This window comes from Sturnus vulgaris, chromosome 1 (genome assembly GCF_052056855.1).
Source record: "Sturnus vulgaris isolate bStuVul1 chromosome 1, bStuVul1.hap1, whole genome shotgun sequence".
Lineage (NCBI taxonomy): Eukaryota > Metazoa > Chordata > Aves > Passeriformes > Sturnidae > Sturnus > Sturnus vulgaris.
Window position 1 is genome coordinate 113430294 of NC_142243.1, and position 25019 is coordinate 113455312.

General features: G+C 38.6%; 1 protein-coding gene across 1 annotated transcript; it reads left to right on the forward strand.

Annotated features, from left to right (window-relative positions):
* The first annotated feature begins 593 nt into the window (after positions 1-593).
* Positions 594-24731, forward strand: MEP1B (meprin A subunit beta). Its single transcript, XM_014874342.2, has 14 exons — positions 594-2217; positions 2403-2453; positions 2549-2592; positions 3598-3670; positions 4596-4713; positions 8623-8801; positions 10265-10483; positions 13479-13631; positions 14378-14593; positions 16858-17325; positions 18865-19047; positions 19483-19708; positions 21370-21571; positions 22520-24731. The coding sequence occupies exons 5-14, from the start codon at positions 4598-4600 to the stop codon at positions 22535-22537; spliced, it is 1980 nt and encodes a 659-aa protein (XP_014729828.2). The 5' UTR covers positions 594-2217; positions 2403-2453; positions 2549-2592; positions 3598-3670; positions 4596-4597; the 3' UTR covers positions 22538-24731.
* The last annotated feature ends 288 nt before the right edge of the window (positions 24732-25019 follow it).

The window sequence follows — 25019 nt, forward strand, 5'->3', positions numbered from 1 at the left end:
AATTCAACATGTAGGAGGAGTCTATTGACATTTCAGGTGTATGGATGGTTTGTCTGAACAAGATAATCTGCAGTTACTAAGCTGTATGTGTATACTGTTGTGGGGTTTTTTTCTAGAGTCCCCATCCTTATTTCTCATGTATCAGTGTAAACCTGAATGATACCAGTTATTTTTGAAATGTGAGATCAGTATTAATTCTTCAGCATTTGCATCTGCCCAACTCTGAAACCAGTTTTTCAATTGAGTTAGTAATTTTTCCGCAATGATACTGGGTTTTTAAGAGTCACCACACTTACAACCTGACAAATTTAAAAACATCCAAAAATGCAAAGTCCTGAAGCAGGGCTGTTTCAGGAGAAATTCTGTCAGGAAACAGATTCTACTCAGTGGTTTCTGCAACTGACCCTTCAAGATCAAAATCCTGACTTTAGACTGAGCAAGGATGCACGTGAGTGGTAGTTTTCACTAAAAAAAAAAAAAAAAAAAACCAAACAAAAAAACCCAGGAAACAGGAGAAGCTGGTTAAAAACTTTAGCTGTTTATAACAGTTAAATATTAAATGTTTGCTGTGCCAGCTGATGCCAATTAGGAATTATGTCTCTTAAACATAGAAATTATAAACTCCACTTGGTTTGGCAAAAATGGTTTTGCTCTCTTAGGCAACCAGATTAAATGGTCAAAATCTGACAAAAACTGTGAAGGAACACCTTGAGTGAATTTTAGTTCAGGTGGATCATAAAATGAGATTTCTGGCCTTTGTATTTACAATAATTTTTTCTGCCATTTGCTGAAGTTTTTAAAACACAGTAATTTCAGAGTAAAAATCTTTCATTATGAGGCTAAAATGGGGCAATCTGACAATTTCAAAGCTTTCTGAACCTTGAAATTTCATGGAAGGTAGGATTTTCTTTCTGTGTTTGGTTAACATTTTTATATGAAGTCAGTTCTACGGCTCAGAGTTTTCCCCTCAAAATTGTTCCCCTCATTATGTGTTGAAACTCAGGTCTAGAAGAACATATGCATTTGAATCTCTCTTGAATATTCTGGCCATAATGTTGTTTTACGTATTGTAGAGATGTTAGAGATTACCACAATTAATGTTCCTAGGGACTGCATGGACTTGATTTTTGCTAGTTTTCAGCATTCTGATTTTGTGTTGTTTATTACTTCTAGTGGAAGTTGCAGATGCTTATCACACTGGAAAAAGAAGTCCTACATGCAAAGCTGCATGTACAGAAAATAAATTATTTATACGGAGAAAGAAAAACAGGGGGAAAAACTGTGATAAAAATAAAAGTAAAAATCCCACACTTTTTTCCAGAATTGCTGTTACATTTATTTTAGAATATAAAGATGTTTTTAATCTTCATTTTGTGTACTTCTATTTAAACATACAAATACAAGACACTCAGGACCAATTGCTTAGAAAAGGTGTTCCGGATTTTACTCACTATGTGAGAAATAGTCATGAAGTGTTACATCAAGTATGTCCAAGGCAGTCCAAAAATGAAGAGTCCAGTCAAATAAAAGAGTTAAGATTAGATTCTATAGACATGTTATGGCAAGGAAATTGTTCTATGTACACCTCATTATATGTCACTATATCTCATTATGGTCTGTGGATTGTCCATGTTGCAAAGGGAGTATTTGAGTTGCAATTACTCAGGTGAATAGAGTCCAGGTAGGGCACTGGACTGGGGCTGAGGTGAGCTGGGCTGTGTACCCAGTCCTTCAAGGCCTTACTGTATAATGCCAGACCACTCATTCTCTCCTCCAGTCTTCAGATTTGTAATGGGAAGTTCAGAATACCTTCCATAGGTTCTGTACAGCTGCTGACTAGTAGCAATACTTGATTCCATAGGAATAATAAGCTCCTATCTTTCCCATTTGTGAAGGACAATTTGTCACTACCTGAGTTGTGAGAGAAAAATAACTGTGAAGCCTCCACAGAAGCAGTAGTGGCTGAATTACTTGTTGGGCATCCTGAGGTGGGGAGGTCACAAAGCTGCCACACGAGCAAATACAGATTTCCTGTCAGATGAGGAGGCAGTGGGTGCAGTCAATCCAATACAAAGCCATGTGCTAAGTGCTGTCAGTTGAGCTTGAATCAAATCTCTAATACTGTTGAGAAAGTAACGCGAGCTGCATTTCATTATGTGCCTTTCTAATAATATCTTTTTTTTCTTTCCCCTCCCCAGCCTGCTCCAGAGACAACTGGTGAGTTCTGTTTAGAGATCAATTTGTATGCACGGAAGGCAGTCAACAAAACCAGCTGCTCATAAACATTGCTAGGACAGACACAGATTTATAATTACTGTTATTGTTATTGCATTAATTTTCACACTTCATAAAGATAACAGCAAGGGCTAATGTCCTACTTCTCTTGTCTTTTTATTTTTCAGAAATAGATGTAGATGGAGGAATTGATCAGGACATCTTCGACATAAATGAAGGTTTTTCAAAATTCAGTCTCGATTTTTTTATAATTTTCATTATAGTAGTCACAGATCAATACAATAACTGAATATTAATCTCCTCTTCCCTTTAGCCTTAGGACTAGACCTTTTTGAGGGAGACATCAAACTTCCTGGGGTGAGTTCAAATATAAAATACAAAGCCAAAAATGTGTAATTGACTTAAATGTAAAATATCACTGGCATGGAAACAATAGATGCATCCTGCTCTTACAAACAATAAATGCTGTTTATGTAACAATAAACTGAAGATGATAGGGGATGGAATTCTACAAAATGTCATAGACAGGGAAGAGTCAGCAGCATTTGCCGAAACATTATCCAGCATGAGATCTCTTCAGTGATTAGATCAATATTATTAGCTTCTTGTTTCCTTTTTTACATTGTCACTTTTAAGAGATTAGACAGCACGGATAATCATCCAGGCAGGTTTGCCTGAAAAGAATTCTTCATTTATCTGTGTAATATTTATTCTGAGCCAGTTAAATTTACTGAGCAGCACTGCAAAACCTTCATCTTGTAAGCAGATTGACTAAAACCGATAAAAAAATTTAGATCTCTAATACCACATTTTAAGGCATCTGGCCAGCATCCTTATCTGATCAATGAAAAAAAAATTACATTTACATCTCAAAAATATATAGTAGAAAACTCCCAATGTGTCTTGCACTCACTATCATTAGTTTGAAAATCGTGTTTTACTCTCCCTTTTGGGAGATATATGTTCTGAATATGTCACTGGAAGCAAGGACAGTACTTGCTAAAGGCACAGAAACAAACCCTTGCATTATGAAAAATTACAAAACTATTAATCTCTGTACGGTTTTGAGGACTTTAGATCTTAATGCTTCCCAGAGGAGCAGAAGATCCCATGCATATGTATCAAAAGCTTGGGTAATTTCTAAGAGAAAATGCAGCAGAAGTTGAAGACACTGGTAGAAAGGCATGAAGGGATTTCAAACCCAAACCTCAGACCTCTGAGTGATCTTTCAAGCTTTTTGAGCTCGTTGTTTTCTTTTATGTCTTACTTGGAATTGTAGGTTTGCTTTAGCACTATTGTAGTCCCTGATGCTAAATCCCTTTTTACTGAGGACTGTATACTTGTTTTCTTTCTTGGGTACAGGAGCGAAACTCCATCATTGGTGACAAGTATCGGTGGCCCCATGTTATCCCTTACGTCCTTGAGGACAGCCTGGGTACAGTACTTGCCTTTCACAATGTCTGTGTGTTGTATTGACTGAATTGTTAGACACAGGTTGATAAAGCTCCTGTGGTGTCCTTTCCTCTTTTAATCTAGAACAGGCCATTTCCCACAGCAGGAATGGGGCTGAGCGTGTGCAAACGGGATTTATAATCTTGGTATCAGCACTGGCTCTCACCTCCTTTCTTGAATTATTATCCTGCTATGGCCCAGCAGATTATTTTGGTTATAAAATCTTGTGTCTGAGACATGAAACTCTACAAAGCAGAAATGCAAAGAGTACACTGAAGATATTTTTAAGGACAGGAAGCTTACCTGGCCATTTACATCATTCACAGCAGTGAAGGCAAAATGGCATTATGACAGACAGTTTGCAGTGGCACATTGCTGAGTCCCCTAATGTGAGTCAGAGACACATTATAATTTGACTCCATCCTTTAAATCTTTATATTGAAGCTATGCAAATTGCTTAGAGGAGATAACAAGGTTATAATCTAAAAAATTCAAGTTGTGGAGAAATAAAGTGAGGGATCTGTAGCCTGCATTCTGTACTAGGTAAAATATGAAGTCTTCATTTCCTATCTATTTAATACTTGTTTACATAAATCTCAAAAAAATAAATGAAAGAATCTACAAAATTAAAACCCCCCCACACTATCCTTCTATATACTCATCACGTCATATTTGATACATAAGTACCAAAGAAAAATTACACAGGAGCAAAGCAAGAGCAAGATACAGTGTTGCAAGACCCTAATTTATGTTTTTTAGGTCTCCCCCTTGGTTCTTAATCCAACAAAAAGTCTGAATATTTTGATCAAAGATTGCTGGAGCAAGACCCACCCTTGGGACTTGCTCCATATAGATAATAGTAGAAATCTTTCAGTTCAGTATTGACAAGAACACTGTTTGCTTTGCAGAAATGAATGCTAAGGGACTCATCCTCAAGGCATTTGAACAGTATCGACTGAAAACCTGTATTGACTTCAAACCTTGGGAAGGGGAGAAGAATTACATATCTGTGTTCAAAGGAAGTGGGTAAGAGAAGCAATTCAAAATAACTTTCATTATGTTAGCTTTCAGACTATTCTCATGGCCAGTATTCACTCTAAAACTCATATATCTAATAATGATTTTACTTTTTTGTTGTCTCCATTTACCCAGTCCTTTTTAAACTGTCATAGTTTCCAAAAGAGGTATTACCTTAGTGATAATGAACAATTTCTACTTATATTTATTCTTAAATATAAGAAGAAATCAAATCCTTTAAGAGATATTTTACTGGATGTACTAAAAGATATCAGAAATAAAGCAATTATGTTCCTGACTGTTCTTTGGATATATGAGTATTATTTTCAGCTGATCATTCCTAGTATACCTGGGCTTCTAGGGGAAAAGAAAAACCAAGGAGAAATATGATAGTTCTCACTGTGGGGCAATGAATTTGTTTGAATGTAACAATGGATTTGCACTTGAACAATGTCACATGAGCATTCAGATAAAAAGCAATATTTTTAAATGTTGTACAACACTGAGATATTTTGCTGATGTTTTACTTTATTTACCTCTTTTGATGAGTAGTCATGCTATTTCATCTTAAATTTTGCAAAATAAGACCCCGGTAAAGGAGTCAAAATTGCCCCAACTTCTTCCATTCTAAGACATTCTTTGACAAAACAGTGCAACAAGAACAAATATATTCTTCACTCTATGCTGAACCATTTTTCTTATAGAAAAGGAGAACAGGGAGAGCTTGATAGCCTGGTGAGGAAATTTGCTTTCAGAAATTCATTTCCTGATATGAGAATGCATTCATAAATGGGAAAAGATTTTCTGATAATAAAAACGTTTCTCTTTCCCTTTGGCTTGTTCTGAGATATTTGTAGCAGATAATTGTTTCAAAATTTCTTTGGTTTCTGGCTCTTTGTATTTGCTGGTGTTCATGTTGTACACATGACACTGAAACTCAACTCTAAAAGATGTATAATTGGAGACTCAGGGAGCAATGCATTTTCCTGTGCTAATGACTCCAGCTTTTTGAGCTAAATGGAAAACTCATGTAGCTGAATTTGTAATCCTTCATCCCCTAAAGTATGCATTGAATTTGCTAATAATTGTACCTGAAAAAGAACCACACTATTTAGCCTATGGCAAGTAGGAGGCCTCTGCACAATGTTTCATTTATCTGTCTATTAAAAATAGATGAGTCATGGTGATGAGGAAGATGAATCCTTTCTAGTTGGATATCTTGCCCTCACTGCCAGGTGTGTGGCCTGCCCTGAAGTGTTTCCATCACCTTAACTGACACATCCACAGCAGAACTTTTAAAAAGATTGGAGCTAAATGGTGCAGTCTCCTGAAAAGGTCCATCCAGCTTTAATGAGTCATCTTGGGTTGTACAAAGAACTCAGGACTGACCCTAAATGAACTGCTTTCATTTCAAGCCATTCCTTACTTCTAGTGTAATGGAACAAGGTGTAAGCTGGGTAAGCCAACCCATTTTTCTTCTGTTGTTCCTAATGTTTTAGAGTTTTTTTAATCAGTTAGGACTGTTCTATCTGCTGACTAAAGACCTCAGTCCAGACAGGCACACAAAGTTCCTGGCAACATAAAATTTTACCACACCAAGTAAAGGTTGATAAATCACTTCTTTGCCTTTCTGATCTTGGCTAACATCTATAAAACAGAGGAATGTGGGGGAACTTTTGTGTCAAAAGGATTTGAAGTAGGCCATAAAGTCCTCATCTGGAGTACCCTTTTGAATTCAAATGAAGTCAGCCACAAAAGAAGCCACCTGTCTTTTGTTGTATTGGCTGCCCTGTGTAAAAATGCATTAGTAGGCTCTGGTGTATGTACAGAGTGTATCAAGACCCTGTACAAAGAGTCCTCTCCCTGTACACATTCTTCATCTATCATTCACCTGGGCTACTACCACTATTATGTTAACTCCTGCCTGTGTGCTGAGCAAAACACATGAGGTGTAATTGTGAATTACAGAAATGCAGGATAATCAGATGTGGCAAGATGTCGCTGAAAAGTTCACAAGGAGTCTGGAGACCTGCAATGGATATGCCATTTCACCTTACTCTTCTCATGAAGAGTAGAACTCATTCAGCAGGAAAACTAGCACGGTGAGGTAGAATCAAATGATTAACAGACCAGGGAGGATGAACATAATCTTTAGTATTTTCACATGGAAAATCAGGTTTTCATGGAGCACTCATGGGAGGTCACTTCAGGTCTTTGACACTGTTGTGCATGGCAAAGGGAATCCATGCAGGAGTGAATTGACACAGATCTCTGGCTATCCAGCTTGGTGCTGATCAGTCAAAATGTCTGTGAGCTGATATTGGTGATCTGTGACCCTATGGGAAGAAAATTAGTAGCAGGACATGCTGAAATAAGCAGCACCACTGCAACTGATGGGGTGTGTCTATTTACAGCCCCAAAAAGGGGATGGTGGGATTAGTCTGAGCAAGTACTTCCCTGTTCCTCCAACCTCTGATAACAATGCAGGGAGCATTGAGTCACAGGCAATACAGCTCTCACCCAGCTGGGGAAAGCTTGGACTTCCCTTTCCTTTCTCCCCTCCAGAAGACACTGCTGACACAGGGTTCATTGCTCTGGAGTGCCATGTCCCACTCACCCGAGCTTTATTCTCAGTGCAGGGTGGCACAGACCATGTATTTACTCCCTCTGTGGCTGTTGAATGACAGTGTTGTAGGCATTTGGCAGACCAAAGGCAAGGGGCAGCTGCACCTACTATTGTTTGGATGTTACTTTTGCCAAGAGTCTTGGATGTGCCTGCTGTAGCCTGCTGTGCACTGTGCAGCAGCTGTGAAACCAGAGGTGGCTTTGGTTGGAGGTGGACCCAGGCCTGTGATGGACTTCTGCACAATACAAGAATCAATATGAGGCCTCGTTCTAGGAAAGACCTTGCAATTAAATTAGGGATGCTACATGTGCTTCTTACCGGGCCTCGTGTTGTGATTTTAATGATTAATCAATAGGCAAGGCCTGTGTGGCTCTGTGGAAAATGAAATACTGGGGAATATGTTGCACTAATAAGTTACAGAGTTTGAAAGCACATGGTGTGCTTTAATTTTTAAATTTCTGGGGTGATAGGACTGCAAATCCTGTGGCATATTTTGTGCTCGATTAATTTTATGTACTTCATTGGGTAAGTATTGATTTATTTGCTGCATAAAATATCAATTTATGCCTGCTAGTTTGTGGACATGGGGTGCCATTTTATTGGCCTATGCAGATAACTCACTAAATTCTTTCACCCTTTAATAAAATCTTGAAGCACAGCTGCAGTTTTGCTCTTACTTGGGAGTGTGTGAGAGCAGCAAGTGCTCTGGCATGGCAGTTCACAGAGAGCCAGAAAGAAAAGAGCTTGTGGAAAGTACTGTCAAACCCACCAGCCTCTGAGAAGCCATGCAGAAGCACACCTTGCCTGGCAACCACAGTCCCACACAAAGTAAAAGGCCAAAACAGTGCAGAGAAAAGCAGGCAGAGGAGAGAATGTTCATGAGCCCACTTCTCCTTATGATAGGGACAGGCTCACAGTCACATATTATGGTCTAGCTGAAAATCGTTAATTTCAAGTAATTTAGTAGTTCTAAGTTATGTGCCCACAACCTTTGATATTCCAGAGTACCAAACAAATCATCATCAGTCTTCTTTTGTCACAAATAGCTCAACATTTTTCTTCTAATAGAGCCAGAGACGAGGAACTTCTTGTTCATCGAAACAGAGCTAAGTGTGAGAGGAAGGGGTATGATAAGGAACAGATCAATGGAAAAGTGCTCTCTGTAACAAAATGTGACTTCAAGATACATTTTTAAATGTTGAAAATATACCTGTTGACTGGTTTTGAGGTTTGCATGGCACGGGGATGGTGTGCATCTTACAGAGCCCTCTCTCATTTTGTGTCAATGCCAGCTGCTGGTCCTCAGTGGGAAACATGCAAATGGGCTTGCAGCAACTCTCCATTGGAGCCAACTGCGACAGGATTGGGACAATCGAGCATGAATTCCTGCACGCCCTGGGATTCTGGCATGAGCAGTCACGGTCTGACCGGGATGACTATGTGACCATTGTCTGGGACAGGATTCAGTCTGGTCAGTCACTCCTCTGCTTTTCCTTTCAATCTCTGCTGTTAGCAGTTTAGCTGTGGAATATCCCTTCCAGCCATCTTTTGGTGGTGATGCTATTCTCTCACCTGGACTTACTTTTCAAAGGCATTATATCAATAAATTAGATATGAAGGGACATCTATTTGAAACAGAAATTTGCTCATTTGCCTGTTGCTGTTGTAATTCCTTGTGCCATTACAGTTTCCAAAGCTCTAATTAGAGATCTGAATTCTGTTATTCTACGTGTTGTACCACAGAGCAGCAGAAGAGGATGATTTAGTTTGTTTAAATGAATACTCTAAAAGCACACTTACTCTAGAAGCCCTTAATGAAATAAAAATAACTAAACCTCCCCCCCCACTACAAGTCTGAAAAATCTGCTGTGACCAAAGCCAATAGAAAACCTCCAGGGAAAACACTGGTCCTTCTCTTTCTGCCTGTCTTCTACACCTGGTGCAGGCAGCAGAACAGAGGGAGCAGAGTGTGCATAGGATGGGCAGGCAGGAGAGACCTTTCAGGGTTTGTGTCACACCAGCAGTTACTTTAGCAATGCAGATTGTGAATTGTAAGTGTTGGTATATTTGGCACAACCCTGAGAGATGGCGCAGAATTCCTCAGGACTTTGCTCTGTTTCTGCCTCTTTAGGTTGTCATCCTCTGTGACTTTCAGACTGTTCAAAAACAAAGTTATACACACAGACTTGATGTTTTCCTAACATAAGTACACAGAAGACTGAAAAACTGGATAATGATTAAATCTAATGCATTCTTACTTAGTTGTGATCAATAGTCAGGTGCATATGCAATTATATATTAGAGAAAATTACTTAGACTCTGTTATTTGATTTCCATTATATTTTGCTGACTGTTTAGTGACAAGTTGCATTATTGTGAGACATTTGAAACTGCTGCAATTTTTTTTTACACTGACCAGAATATAGTTACTGTATTTTGACTGATTTAAATCTTGACTCCCCTTTGGTAGTAAGCAATTGGTTTTTTGCTCATACTCCAGAAAACATCTATAAAGCTAAATTCTGGAAGCTTATCTGATGACAACTCTAAATTGTTTATTGTTACCTAAAATGGCTACAATTGAACATCAGAGAATACAGATTAGAAACAGTTGCAAATTGCAGTACTTTGACTACTGAAACACTCTCTCCACTCTTCGGTGTCACAAGCCTATCAAAGTTTACGAGTAGTTCCACAGGAAAAAGTTTTCTGGTAGCAAAAAATTTGCTTCATCCAGCAGAAGTCATCAGTGGCTGAAAGACGAAAGTAAATAGCCCTAGACTGGAAATAAGACTGTTTTACGGAGTAAGTACAGGTAAATGACTACAAAAATTATTTTGAGATGTGATAGATTCTCTGTCACTGTAAGTTTTTACACCAAAGTTTGATTCCCTTGAGCAACAGACACTCTTTCATTTCAATTTTGCCATTTAGGTAAAGAACATAATTTCAATAAATACGATGATAAAACATCAGACTCCCTGAATGTTCCCTATGACTACAATTCTGTGATGCACTACAGCAAGACTGCATTCAGGAATGGAACTGAGCCCACCATCATCACCAACATACCAGACTTCTTGGATGTCATAGGACAGCGAATGGATTTCAGTGAGTACGACCTCCAGAAACTGAACCAGCTGTACAATTGCAGTAAGTTTCTCCATTTATTTTATATTATTTGAAAGAATAATTTGAAAGAAATGAGAGTGGTATGTACATGCTGGACCCATCCAGACACAAGTGAAAGAGATACTAACATATTTAGGGAAGTGAATTGTGTTAAAAACACCAGAAATAATGGTACAGCTAGAAATAACAGCCCTCCTGCAGAAACACTGCTGAGTAGCAGAGGTTTCTGTGCAATTTTATCTGACCTTTAGTTAAAAACCAGCTTCGCTCAGCAGCTGATTTTTGTTCATCCCTTGGGTGGCTGTTTAAAATGTGTGCTTCTGCACAAAGCCTTTTGTTTTTTCCCTGTATTATTCCACAGCTGTGGCTCAGACCCTGCACAGAAATGAGTATCTTTGCTGTGGCTGTCATACCTAACTCCACTTTCATGGAATCTGTGAGACAGAGTGGGTATTCATGCAAATAGGGTACAGATGCTGTTCTGAATAAAATGCAAGCTTTCTAAATTTTCATGTTTATCTTCAAACCTGGTCTCTTACAAAAGTGGTCAAAAGAGTTATTTTGCTCAGGTGGAGTTTATTTTACAAAGCTGAATGAAAGTAAGAGACAGAGAAATCTAGATAATTCTGTTATCAAATTGGAATATAATTCTTTAATTGTTGCTGCATTCAATATGCCCTGGGCTCAGAAGAAAATTTTTACGATATCCCAAAGTGAATACTGGCTTACAATTATATTTAAGCCTCATTATACAGATTCCTTAAACAATTATCAAATTAGTTTATTAAAATTTTGAGTGTAAAATTCTGATGAAAATATTTCTATTTATCTAGGTCTAAATTTCTAGCACTTGCTGCACAATCAATTAAGCATTATAAAAATGCTTCCAGCTAAGGATGTCTTTAACAGGGGATGGGGTCCTTCTTCCTCTCCATTAATCTTATCTATTTTCCATCATTCTTGGGCATTACAGAAATACTTCATAACATTTTAACTTTATTCCTAACCCATAGGCACATTCCCCAAATGAAAAAAAAGCCCCAGTCCTGCTAAAATCAGTGACAAAACTTCCACCACCTTCAGTGCAATCAGGACCTGCCCTGCTCCCCAGTCCACCTCTTGGCTTCATGTGATGTGTATTGTGTGGATGATACTTGCAGAGACATAAATATTGTCAAATCACACACCTGTGCCAGGAAGGATGGTGCTTAACAGGTCCCAGCCCTCACCCACACAAAAGATTAGTTCATTTGCTGCACATGATTTAAGGAAATGTTTAAGCTAAATTTCTTCTAGAGGCCATGTGGACAGGAAATTGTGTTAGAAATGTGAATCTTGGTTCCTAAATTGAAGAAAACAACCCACAGCACAAGAAATTCTGACTGCAGTTTAGTGCTGCTCCAATCTGTAATTCATTGCTGTCTTTCAGGCCAGATGATAACAGTAGATTTTAGTCTGGTTTCCCCTTGGAGCATACTGCTTGACAGAACTGACCATGAGGTTTCCCTCAGCCTCTGGAATTTAGGATTTGGCACTCATCCCCCATATATTTTCTTCTGAGTCCAGTCTTTCACTACATACCAAGCAAGTGTCTGGCTTTTGGTGCAGATAGAATTCACAGCCTGCCTCACTCATTGCCACTTCGCCTGTTTCAGGAATGAATTTCAGAAATACATCATGATCTACTGAATCTTGCTTTTCTGTATTCCTGTCATTTAGGGCAACACTCCATGCCAGCCAGCACTTTCTAATTAAGGTCATTAGGTTACTTCCTTCCTGTTTGGCCAAATCAATTTCCTGTTTTGTTTTGTATTTTTATTTCAAAGACTTCTTTCATCTAATGATTCTCCATTTTTGCTTAATTTCTTTCTCCAGCAGTCAACATAACATTTGCTGTGAAGGCCTTTTCTTCATTTTTACAACATTGTACTGAACTGTATCTTAAAAGATATCAGTTATCCAAGATTTCTGATTACCTTGCAACCTCTAGAGGGTTTTTAGCTTTCTGTGAGGACAGCACAAAATACCTCAGCAGTAGAACTGATTTGGCAGGAGTTCATACCTAAGTGCTTCCCAGAGCTACAGCTTAAGTGAAGCATTTGGCATGTTATTGAGGTTGAGTTTTGTGATACTAAAGGTCTTTTTGTTATGCAATGAATCCTTTAAACCTTTGAGCCACAATATTTTATACACAGTTTAAAAAGCATTTCATTAACTTAGCTGTTTTCAAGTCATGACTGGTAATACACATGAACACAGACATTGTATAATGGGAAACAAAAATAAGAATAGGGATAAACCTGGATTGTGGTATCTTTCATCTATCCAGAGTTTGCTTTAGAGAGAGAAAATATTTCATATGGTGTTCTCCCTTTCATATTTAACTGCACAGTCTTCCTTCACCTAATTATTCACTTGTTATATGAAAGATATTGTAAAATTTGTATGACATGAAATGTTCACTGATCCCAAATATACCTTTGCCAAATGGGTTTTTTGTTTTTTTCAATTCAACATTTGCAAAATCAAGATCAATCAAAATCATTTGTTTATTCCATTCAAATAGCTTCTGCTTTTCTATATTTCAAAATTTACACTCCAGCTGATACATTAGTGATCTTGTATCAAAATCTGTGGCCTTGTGTGAAATGGCCCAAAGAAAGCAGAACAAAGAATGGGAAGTCTCAGGACATTTTGACTATAATATGAAGGTGTGTGGATTGGGTTGGTATTAGTGTTCCTTTTATAAATAAAAGATGTGATATGATAATTAGCAGATGCCCTCCTGTGCTTGCTGAGGGCTCAGAGTGTTCCTGATGACATCTTATTAATGTCAGTGTTAATCACTAAGTGTTTTGAGTTCCTGAACATTTTATGTATGAATACTGATTGTATTTGAAGCCACTGATTAATTGGGGTTTGCATGTAGTGTTTCTCTGCTCATGGCTTTGGACCTTCAGAATTAAAATATGTTATGTAATAGAGATTCACCTTTTTTTCTTTTTTTATGTTGTAGCCTCCTCCCTAAGTTTCATGGACACGTGCAGTTTTGAACTTGAAAATATATGTGGCATGATTCAAAGTTCAGATGATAACAGTGACTGGCAACGTTTGTCTCAGGTTCCTGCTGGGCCAAATACTGATCACACTAATATGGGAAAGTGCAAAGGTATGAGAAAAAAATTCTTATCTTTCTGGAAAGTGTTTTCTGCAGAGGCATGCAAGTTTTCTTCAAGCTTGACCTTGTTATCTGTTTATTTTTTGACAAATTACAGTTTATTTTTTAACTAAGCAGCATAAATCTACATACCTAGGGACATCATGTGATATATTGATTTTCTGCTTATTTCAGATGATCTAATGTCCTTATCTCTTTTGATCTGTTTTTTGGTCTTAGTGTCACATGCAGTCATGAGAGGTATATAAAGCATTGAACTTGTGATACAGGCACACCAAATAGATTGCTGCTTTTCTGAATAATTGTTCAATAAGTCCTTGGACAGGAGTAGGGTTTTGAACTGCATATTGTCAGGGCTCAGGTGAAAAATTAATTGACAATCTAGCTAGATGTATCTCAACCTGTCATAAAGGTCCAAGAGTTCAGGAGCTTAAACGAGTTCTCCAGAGAGTCAACTGTGATTTACTGGCACTAGGTAAAGAGTAAAAATCCATGGTTTTGAGTACAATTTGCTAGAGATAATGAAATGAGGACAAATGCTGCAAAGAGAATACTTCTACCTTTGGAAAATGTGAATAGGTAACAGTCTTCAGTCAGAGATTTGTACAGGATCTACCTGACCCTGATCTGACTGTATCTTCTAGAGTTATTTCAATACAGCATTAAGAAACCCAGTACACCAGGAAAATTCTCATTTCTCTCCCCTCCACCACTCATTTCACATTGACTTTTGGCAGATTCTGGCTACTTCATGCATTTCAACACCAGTGCTGGAAGAGAAGGAAGCACAGCTGTCCTGGAGAGCCGAATTCTGTATCCCAAAAGAGGTTTTCAGTGCTTACAATTCTATTTATATAACAGTGGTAATGAGAATGACCAGCTGAATGTCTGGGTCAGGGAGTACACGTCAGACAATCCAAATGGCACTCTGAGATTCATTGAAGAGATAAAAGGTATGGAATAAAATTGCATCTTGTTTAAATCTGTACTCAGTATTTTTAAAAGTACTGGGGGAAATTATTGTGGCAAAGTCACTCATTTCCTGCTGCTGTTCTTTGGCTTCTTTTCTATCTATGTACTTGATTCGTTGCTGCTGAAATTATACCTGATGGATCCTCAGTCAGCTGTTTTCCTATAATATAATAAATTACCACAAATATAAAACTCTTGTATTAGCAAGATAGTTTTCTCACCAAACTAGCTAAAATTCCATGAGCAATCATTTTAACTGTTCTAGAATTGCTGGTATCAATAGCAGCTGATGAAGTTGGAATATTAGAGTAAGTTACAATTAATAAGAAAATATAATAAAGAAATGGAAAGCACAAGTGCCCTGGAATACCTAATATATAAGATAAAAACTGAAATATATGAGCAGCAGAGATCATGATTTGAGTTGTAGTTTGAAGAAGATAAAATTCCTAGGTTTTAGGAGCCTATGGCCTACAGAATGATCAGTTGAGGTCAGCTAATGGACAAGAGCTCTTTAAGCTAGAATTGCCAAAGTCACCTTATGATTAAATTACTTTCTCAAATATTTAACTTATTATGTGGTCTCCATTTCAGCTACAAGTTCAGGAGGATCTGAGCAAGTTCTTTTACTGAATAGGTATCATTTCTGTCTCTTTTTGTCTCAGCTGCTGCTGGTGCCTGTTTTCATTTTTCCACTCTTTTCTTCACACCAATGGCTTCACTCTCTGCGCCCTCTGAGCTAACAAGCATCCTTAATGTCAGAGTTTCTAAGGCAGGTGTAGACTTCACATCAGTCTGAGCCCTCCAAACTCTTTCAAACTCTAGCTTGATGCCAAGATTAATTTCTCCAGACTTCAGCCTTCCTCACAAACACTTTTTTTCTATTAGGCTCTGTCTCCCCTTCCTGCTTTTTCAAGCCCATAATTTCCTTTGAAGTCTCTGATCTCAGAAGTGTGTCCAAAGAGGCACTCTCTTTTGACAATCTGTGGCAAAAACTTTTAGGAATGGTTCAAGATCATTTTTCCCCCAAGCTGTTTTCACTTCTCTCAAGTGAGAGGTTACCCTCACCAATGCAGTCAATAACGTGCAAGTAACATTGACACTACAGTCCCTTCCATCCATGGTCTGACACCCTGGCTGAGCTGCTCACAGGTTAGCACTGAACTACAATGTTCAAGAAGCTTAGGGACAACCCCCGAACCCTTCCTACTGGTCTGTGGCAGCTGGGGATTTTTGAACTGCACATATCACATGTAAACATCCTTTATCTTATGCAGAAGGGAATCTCATGGAAAAAACAGAGGGGTGCTTTTCTTCTTGCTTCTGGGTTAATTTTTTCCCTCCTAATGATAGCAGTAATGAAAAATGTCAAGAAATTAAGAATTATATTTGAGATCCATTGTGTTTAGGGTTATTAGGAGAGTGATGCATGAGCTCTGTACCTGGGATTGGCACTGCTTGTTCAATGATTGCAGCTGGTCTTCTGTGCAGATGAACTAAAACCAGGCCGCAAAAGAAACTATTTTGGTGCACATACTTTTAAAAAAGAGTGTTGTACTTTCATTGACCTCACAGGACCCCTGTGCAAAGGTCTTTGATTTTGTGTAGACTGCTCTTGTAGTCAAGTGGAATTTGCTAGTGCAGGCACTTTTGGATGCAGCATCAAACTTGCAGTGAGGTTTTATTGTACAAAGTAGTTTTTGCAAATCACTGGCTTTAATTTGACCTTAGTACCATTAATCATATGATGGGTGAATAGTGGTTCTACATAGGCAAGCTTCCAACAAGCCATTTAAAAATACAAAAATAAATGAATGAACTAGTCTTGTAGTTCTAGGTTTCCAGAATCCTCTGGAACATTTTTTGTTGAAGCATGTTGTTGCTCAGTTATTTGAATATAACTTGTTCTGATTTTTTTCTTTTTAACAATACAGGTAAAACTATTTTTGTGGATTTAATAATCTCAATATTTGGATTAATTTAATGAATTTTTATTTTAAAATGTAAAAGAAAAAGCAGTTATAAACCCATCAATAAGCGCTATTATGCATATTAATTCTGTTAAAATATTGTAGAGAGCAAATATGATCTTGAACTGAAAAAGTAGCATTTACAGAAGAAATATTCCATCACATCAGTGCCAGTGGAACTGAAAAATTCCTACGCAGTGTTGTTATGGGGTCCACAGACCTGTGCAGTGTGTGACTGTAGTGTTGCCTCAGAAATCTCTACCCTTGTTTTTCAGCTTCACCTGAGACCTACTGGCAGCTCCATCATGTTTCCTTGAATGTCACGAATAAATTCCGGGTTGTGTTTCAAGGCGTGAGAGGAAGTGGCTTATCAAATGGAGGCCTCTCTATTGATGACATCAACTTGTCAGAAACTCAGTGTCCCCACCACGTCTGGCATATCAGAAATTTCACACATCTCCTCAACACAAGTCCAGCAGGGAGCAATGGGATAATATACAGTCCACCTTTTTACTCTAGTAAAGGATATGCTTTTCAGATCAGCTTGTATGTAAATGGTACCACTGATAACCCATTTAATTTAGGAATATACGTTTCCTTGATTTCTGGAGCAAATGATGATACTTTGGAATGGCCCTGTCCATGGCAACAAGTTACCATGATCCTGCTTGACCAGCATCCTGATATTCGTCAACAGATGTCAAACCAAAGAAGTGTAACAACAGACCCTCTGAGAATATCAGGTTAGTTAAAATCAAACATGTAAAATACAACCAAAAGACAAGGGATCACATCTCCTCTTTGTGTAAATTAATGCATATTTTTTAGCTTCTGGAATGTTTCGTATGTTTGCAGCAACTATAATATTGATCCACGGACAAGAAAAAATTAAACCTACAAGCAAGTTAAGCTGGAACTCTGGATTTCAAAGTTGCATTTGCATAAGAAACAGGTGGATGATCTATCCCTAAAGTTTCTTTCATATAGTCTGTGAGGATACATTTATTTCTCTTTTAATGAGAATGGGAGTTTTCCAGAAGTTGTGAAAAGAAAAATACTGAATTAAAAACACAGGCAGTTTATACCAAATAAAAGTGCAGCAACTCTCAAACAAATCCCTGCCCTCCTTGTCAAAGGTACAGTGATGTCAGCACAACCCTCCAGATGGACAAAGTACTGATTCATTTTATGTAATCTGTACTTGTTCAAGGTGTCAGAAGATAAGGACCGTTGTCCACAATAACTTGGAAGGGTGGCAGTTGAGGTAAAAAGTAACTCTGAGAAAAGGTAGGAATCTCTACAGAGACAGATATTAAAGAAAACACCCACATTCAGCATTGCATAGAGTTTGATTTTAAGCCACAATGACTTTCTTCTTTTTTGCCAAAAAACCCCATCTCTGCCAGCAAATTAGTTTTCTGGACTTTCAAGGAAGGAAGGAAGGAAGGAAGGAAGGAAGGAAGGAAGGAGGGAAACCATCCAATTCATATTATTATTTTGAAACCAGTATGTTTTACATTCCATTTTCTATGGCACTGGTTCTAGATGAAAATAAAGTGGGTAATCTAGAAAGACTTAATGTCCTCGGTGTAAATGAAAGACACACCATACCATGTCCTCCAAAGATGTTTGGAAAAGCACATTTTCCTTGTGCTTTCTGCTGTGACAGCCGCAGTGCATAGCCCATTTCCTTCTCTGACCATGCTGACATGCAGTCTGTTTGCCCTCTGCTCCTTCTCCCTTGTTTATTCATATATTGCAAATAGTCCATAATTCCCAAGGGAAGCCTTGTAACACACAGTCTTTATCTAACCAGAGAGGTGTTGGAGCAGGCAATTCTTTCTCCCCCTGTCAGATTCATTCATGGACAATCACGCTCAGCTTTAAGTTTTAGAACAGGGTTTGATGGAGCAGGCATCAGTGATCTGTGATAATTTAGGTTGTTCAAATATCTTATGCCCCACATCTACTGCAGGAGATGCTCTCTTTTGAGAAGCACTGCATTAACTCATGTTACAGATGATTTATATGCTACTTACCTACTTGACCACCTCACTTTAAAGAACTAAAAAGAAAATACAACAGGTTTTCAACTAGCTCTCCAATAACCTCATCTTCAGCAGGTTCTTTTCTCAGTACCTCAGGCTAAACCGAATCATTGAAGATCCCCATTGTCTTGTGCCTCTCATCAGTGGAGAACCTCAGGTAATTGAGACTTCTGCTGAGAGACAAATCCAGAGCAGTCTCGCATTCACAATATTTTTTTTTTTTTTTTAACTCAGAATCCTCATCAAAATATACTTGGGATAGGCCAGATAAAGTGGGATCCGAAGCAACTTATCCCAATGGAACTAAATACATGAAAGGTCCAGGAGTTGGAACAAGCGCATTTTTAACTCATGAGAGACTTAGAAGCCGCGACTTTATTAAAGAAGATGGTGTTTATATTCTTTTAACAATGGAAGGTATGTAAACATAGCTGATAGTCTTTACAATGCAGTAAACAGTGTCAGATACTAAGTCACTAGCACTGCAGTTGGAATACACATGATGTACTTTGCACTTGAGCAGTATTTGAATTATGCCTGTATCTAAAGTCAAATCATATGTTTGAATAAATTTGTGAACAGGTAAATACACAGTATAATTTCTTTATCTCATATGAAGTTGTTTAAACAATGCTAATCCTGTGCAAACTATTTTGAATAAAAATACCTGTTTCTGAAAAAATCCTAGAGGACATTTCCAAAGGACATCATGCTCCTGAAAGGCAGAAAAGACTGTTTATCCGTTATACATTTGGACAAACTTACTGCTCTTTACTATTAGAAATTATCATTAGAATAATAAGAAAAATAAAGTGAAGCAAAGACTGTATTTCCTGTGTTTTCACTGTGCAGATATATCACATCTCCTGTCAACTGAGCCAAGCACTCCACCCTCTATTGTTACGACTACAAGAGCTGGCACCACTGAACCCAGCCCTAACCCTACTGCCACCAACAAGCCTCCCACTGAGACCACCACCAGCCAGCCCACAGATCCAGAGGTTCCAGCTTTCTGCCCACACAACCACTGTGAAAACGATGGTGTCTGTGTTATAGTAAACAAAGCACAGCTGTGCAGGTAACTAATTGCCTTTATTCACTCTCAAATGCAGTTTTGGGATGAGTAATGGAAGTTCCTAAGAAAATAAATCTTTGCTCCTAATGAAAGGAAAGACAGACTGTAGCTGATTAAGGCAAGCATTTGTAACTGCTCCTGTGAGACTGAACTTATGGCCAATTTGGGCAACAAAGCTCCTAACCTCAGCATTTGATAATTTTGAAGTACTCTGCTTGACTTTCCTGTAAATTATATTTTAAATGTGTTTATTATTTTCAGTAATGTATTACTCCAAGTCGTTAGAATTCCCTATAGAAAAATGTAGAAGAGCTGAATAAATGTAATTGAAAGAAAAGAGCATTTATATCATTAGAGAAGATTTTCAATACTTATCAGGTAGGAAGCAGAGTAGACATTATTTTAAAATTTGGTTCAGAAACATTGTACAGTGCAAATTATGACCATGAATTACCAACGTGTAGTCACTCACCTTTGAAGCCAGCAGTGAAAGCTGAGGAATAAAAGATTGTTTGCCCGGCAAGAAGATTAATATCAACTTTTATTTAATTCTCTGTGGATACATTTACGTAACCTACCTGCCTGATTAGCATTGTTCCAGCTCTCAAATAAGCTCTGAGGCTGAAGATAGTAACCTTAGATGCTGTGCCAGGTCAGGTAGACTGAGGGAGTGCTGTGAAGAAAACATAAGGCCAAGAGCCACAAGAGTCAGGATGACTCATTAAGTGTTATATACCCCCATTTAGAAACCTTTTAAAAAGTATTTCTTGTGCAACTCATCTGAAGCAGGTCACAAATATGAGTAAATGTCAAGAGGATGTTTCAAGAAGACAAAAATAAAAATTATGCCTAATGTTTTGCCTCATTTCAAAACTATGGAAAGAAAACATTTGTTTTCTGACATCTCTGGACTCTTTGAAGCTTTAGTGCCTTTGCAACCTACTTTCTGTCCTAGAGAAATGTGTGACCAGCAGTCACTTTCCATCCTGATTTTCTGTTGGGAAATGGGTAGGAATGTGATACATCTGTTCAAGCTGAATCACCTGGAGTCCCCCCAGCAGGCAACATCTTTGCAACACTGCAAACAGACTTGTTTTCAGGGCTGAGGTAGTCCTGAATAAATGGCTTAGACAGGAGCTAGAGCATAAGGAATAAAATAAGGAATAACCAAGGTAGAGGGGTGGGTATGGTGACTGTGGTGCTGGGTAAGATGATGGAATCAAAGCCTGGAGGTTGTTTTCAGTCCTAAAACTGGATGACTGCTGGGCTGTTAATTTATTTTCTTACCTGCTTGTTGGGTGAGAGCAGAGGCAGCTCTTACAAGTTCTTTAAATTTGAAAATTAAAAAAAAAAAGCAGCTCCATAGATCAGCTGCAACCAAGGATTAAGAGGTCAGGAGGATCAGGAAGGCATTTAGGATTTCTGGCAAAGGCTCTCTCTGAAGGCACAATCTATGAGACAATCAGGAAGCTGAAAGAAGTACATTTAGGTGTGTAAGGACAGTGGGCTACTCAAGCCAACTTTAAAATAGAAATCCATTTTAAGATAACTTCATTATGCTCTAGGATATAGAAATTGCATCAGACATACCATTTTTCTGTGGCAGACCTTTTCACACCTTTGTTCTTTAGGTGATAGCACATGTCTGTCCTTTTGCTTTGCAGATGTCCAGCAGGTGACAACTGGTGGTACATGGGAGAAAAGTGTGAAAGGAAAGGCACAACTCGAGAAAATATTGTAATAGCTGTTTCTTCAACCTTAACTGTGTTTGTTGTAATGCTTATTGTCACCATCACAACTGCAGTGTGCCTTAAAAAGAAATACAAACAAGGAAAGGAGAATAAGGATAGCCTGACTCTAGAAGAAGTAAGTATTTTGCCTCTTTCAACAAATATACAGACACATGCACACATATCTATATTCACTAAATAGCAAACAATCAAATTAAATAAGAAATAAATGGGAAGATGTCACATTTTTGAAGCCTAAATACTCCAGGTTAAGAATTAAAGAGCTCCTTTAAGTGACACTAATTTATCAAACACCAAAACCCCTCTTAATTGAAAATCTGTTCTCCTCTTCCACCCCCCTCCACTCTGCCCCAATGACAGCCTACATTCAGTGTGAACAAAGGGGTTAATTTTCAATCTGTAATTAAACCATATTTTCTGCTCAGTAAACTTGTATTTAATCTATTACTGCGTATTCTACTAAAGATATCCCCTTAAAATATCTGGATATGCTGCTAAAAATGCATCCCAGGATACTAAAACAAAAAGCAAATCTAAAAATTAATTTTCCACATTCAAAGGCCATTTTTGTGCCAGGCATGAAGTAGCCATGGAAATACTGACTTAAGGAAGGGTTAAGAACACAGCAGGTTAAAACTGTCTAGATGACAGGATCAGAAATACCATGTACTGGATAGAAGCAGCATTTGGGCATGTTTTCACGGGATATTTCACAGCCTGAGACACATGGACTCTTACATTAAGTAGAGGCTTGTCTTGGAAGTAGCAAGCGTGACGTAGTTTAGAGGGACTCATAGGGCACAGGAGAAATTTTGTAAACAAAGTGAAGAGGAATGTCCTTCAGAAAGCAGAGTTCCACTTTTAATTTTGTACTAATACTCTTTGTGTGATACCCCATTGAGTTGCAGTACCTCTGTGCAGTGTCAGATACTTGACACTGCTACTTTATGACCTTCCAATAAATAGTTTTGGTTTCTTAGCAAGTAATGCTCTCACATTATACACATACTTCCCTTCCCTATACACTTTTAAGATGTGGGTTTGTTTTTTTCTCCCCACTTAGACTAAAACATCCTTCTGAAGATAATGCAAACAAGCATCAAAGACACAAGATGAACATCACTTCAAAACCACAACTACGTCATCATTCTTTCTGTTCCTTTTATCTAAACCATCATGATAAAAGTTTGTAAAGTCTGGAAAATAATTCATCATCTGGATAAAATACTGTGCTAAAGTCAGTGGAGTGTCTGACAGGGCTGTGTATCATCATGCAATGGAGAAGAATGGAAATACGTTGTGTGACATGCCTGCCTTGTCCTCCAAGTCTACCTAAACATGAAGAAAACATGAAAACGGCATCCTGAATTTCAGACAACACAGGAAAGTCTAAGTTTGCTATATTATCGTTGTACAGTTGTCTATAATAAAGGGGAGCTGGAGCCTGTGTTCACAGGGTACCCAGCAGCTCTCAGTCCTGCTGCAGCTGTCACTCAGTAGTGTGAGAGTTTGTGGAGTGTGGGAGCATCTGGTTCATTATGTTATTTGGTTGTGATCTACTCACTATAAAAGAAATAACAAGTAATGAGGAAAGTAATAACTGAACCTCACAGACACACATTAACGAGGAAGTAACAGCAGAGATAATAATGAGGATCCAGAATGCTTCAGCCACTGATTGATGGTCCATTAGAGAAACTACTCAGGCAGAACCCTCAATAATGTCAACCTGAAAAAATTATTAACTGATAGGAAAGGGAAAATATGATTAACATGAGTGTTATGGAAAAGTTGAGGCTGCTTGAGATATGGGCTATGAGAAAAGGCTTGTAGGTTTATGTAAAAATGACTTAGGGGAAGGATCAAAAGATCCAAAAACAAGTGGGGGAAAATGGGACTAGAAACTGGAGAGACCCCCCCTGCAAAAAAGAGCAGAGGAGAGCACAGGTCTTAGGGCTCGTGGATCTGGGTAGTAGCACTTGGAGGTACTTGCACGGAAGGGTCTGTGTGCCTGGAACTGGAGGGACTGTAGGCCACAGGGCTTGTAGATCTAATGACCAGCAATGGAGGGACTGGTATGTGTGTTTTGTATGTGTCTTGAAAGGTCCAGGTGCCAGCAGCAGCTGGAGGAATCAGGTAGTGTGTTGGTGTGTAAGAAGTCTAAGTGCTGGCAGCTGGAGAGATGTGTGTGTGTTAATAGTTCTTCAGTGAATTTAATCCTCTGCATGTGTGTGTGTGTGTGTGTGTGTATTATTCACTAGCAAACCTCAAGCTGAACTGGTTGGTGAGTTGGATGAAACATTTCCACATCTGGAGGACTCAAACAGCACACTGCCCTATCTAGGAAGCTGAAGGTGACTTGTATACCACTGCCAGAACTCCCAAGCATGGGTATTTAACAGGCTTAGAGGCCATACTAACATTTAAGGGGACTGAGCACGTTTGAGTGTGTGTTTCTGGATGTGGAGAATGAGAGCACACATTTTTTCACCAGCGAATCTGCATTCTGATTTCCTGGACGGGAGGAAGAGGACAGGGCAGCGTGTCCTTCTCTGAGTTTGGGTGGCATCACAGAGGGGTTGTGCTGCCCATGCTGCTCTGTGTGTGTGTGTCTGTCACTTCAGGGACCCCTGTGTGTGTGCCAGTGTGTCTCAGACACAACCTTGCTGCCAGCTAGACCTGTGAGCTGGAGAGGAGCAGCAGCCAAATCCTTAGGACTGGGATGTAGAGATCACCTGGGACCATTCCTGGCTGGGCATGTTGGCTGGGGAGCAGGATCCCAGGTCTGGGAGATTTAGTGACTCCCTTAACACTCCTGACAAATAGAGCTATGATTCAGTAGGATTTAGAGAAAAAAGTAAGCTTGGAAATAAAAGGGCCAAAGAAAGCAAAACGTCCCTCCCTGAGGGCACTTCACAGAGGGAGATGGCAGCCACCATGGGCACAAATCATCACATTTGTGGTGTTTTGGAAGGGGGCTGTGAGAGACAGGAGTGCCAGTAATGGAAATGTCAGGTCACAGCAGATGGTTGGTAGACTGGTTTGTGAATGTGTTCACATTTAAAGGTCAGTAGCTACTTTGATTGCCTGGGATGGGTGGTGGTGATTTTAACATTTGTCATGCAATTTACCCTAACTCTGGGCGAGAGCAGTTCAAATGTATGGAAATTTGATGAGGGAGCAAGTCTTCCTCTGAATGCTACTGCACAGCACAAAGCAACAAATGTGTATTCTTCTGTATCAACGCTATATATGTAGTCCTTCTCTGATTCATATTCTCTGAAATGTAGTTGTATTTAAAGCATTCATAGCTGGATTTATTAGCTTTTGTTGGAATCCAAAGATTCATGAAAACAGCCAGACAAAATTAACAAAGATTTGTCAGAGCTAACAAACATCCTGGATAGGAAAATACCCTACTATAGCTGTCTTAAAATAACTTTCCTATTTCCACACATCTTCATCAGCAGTTTTCATGCAAATAATCCTCCAAATGCGCCTTCAATTAAGATATGCACATAGATTTACATGGAGTTAAGAAGACACAAATGAGACTGTTCATA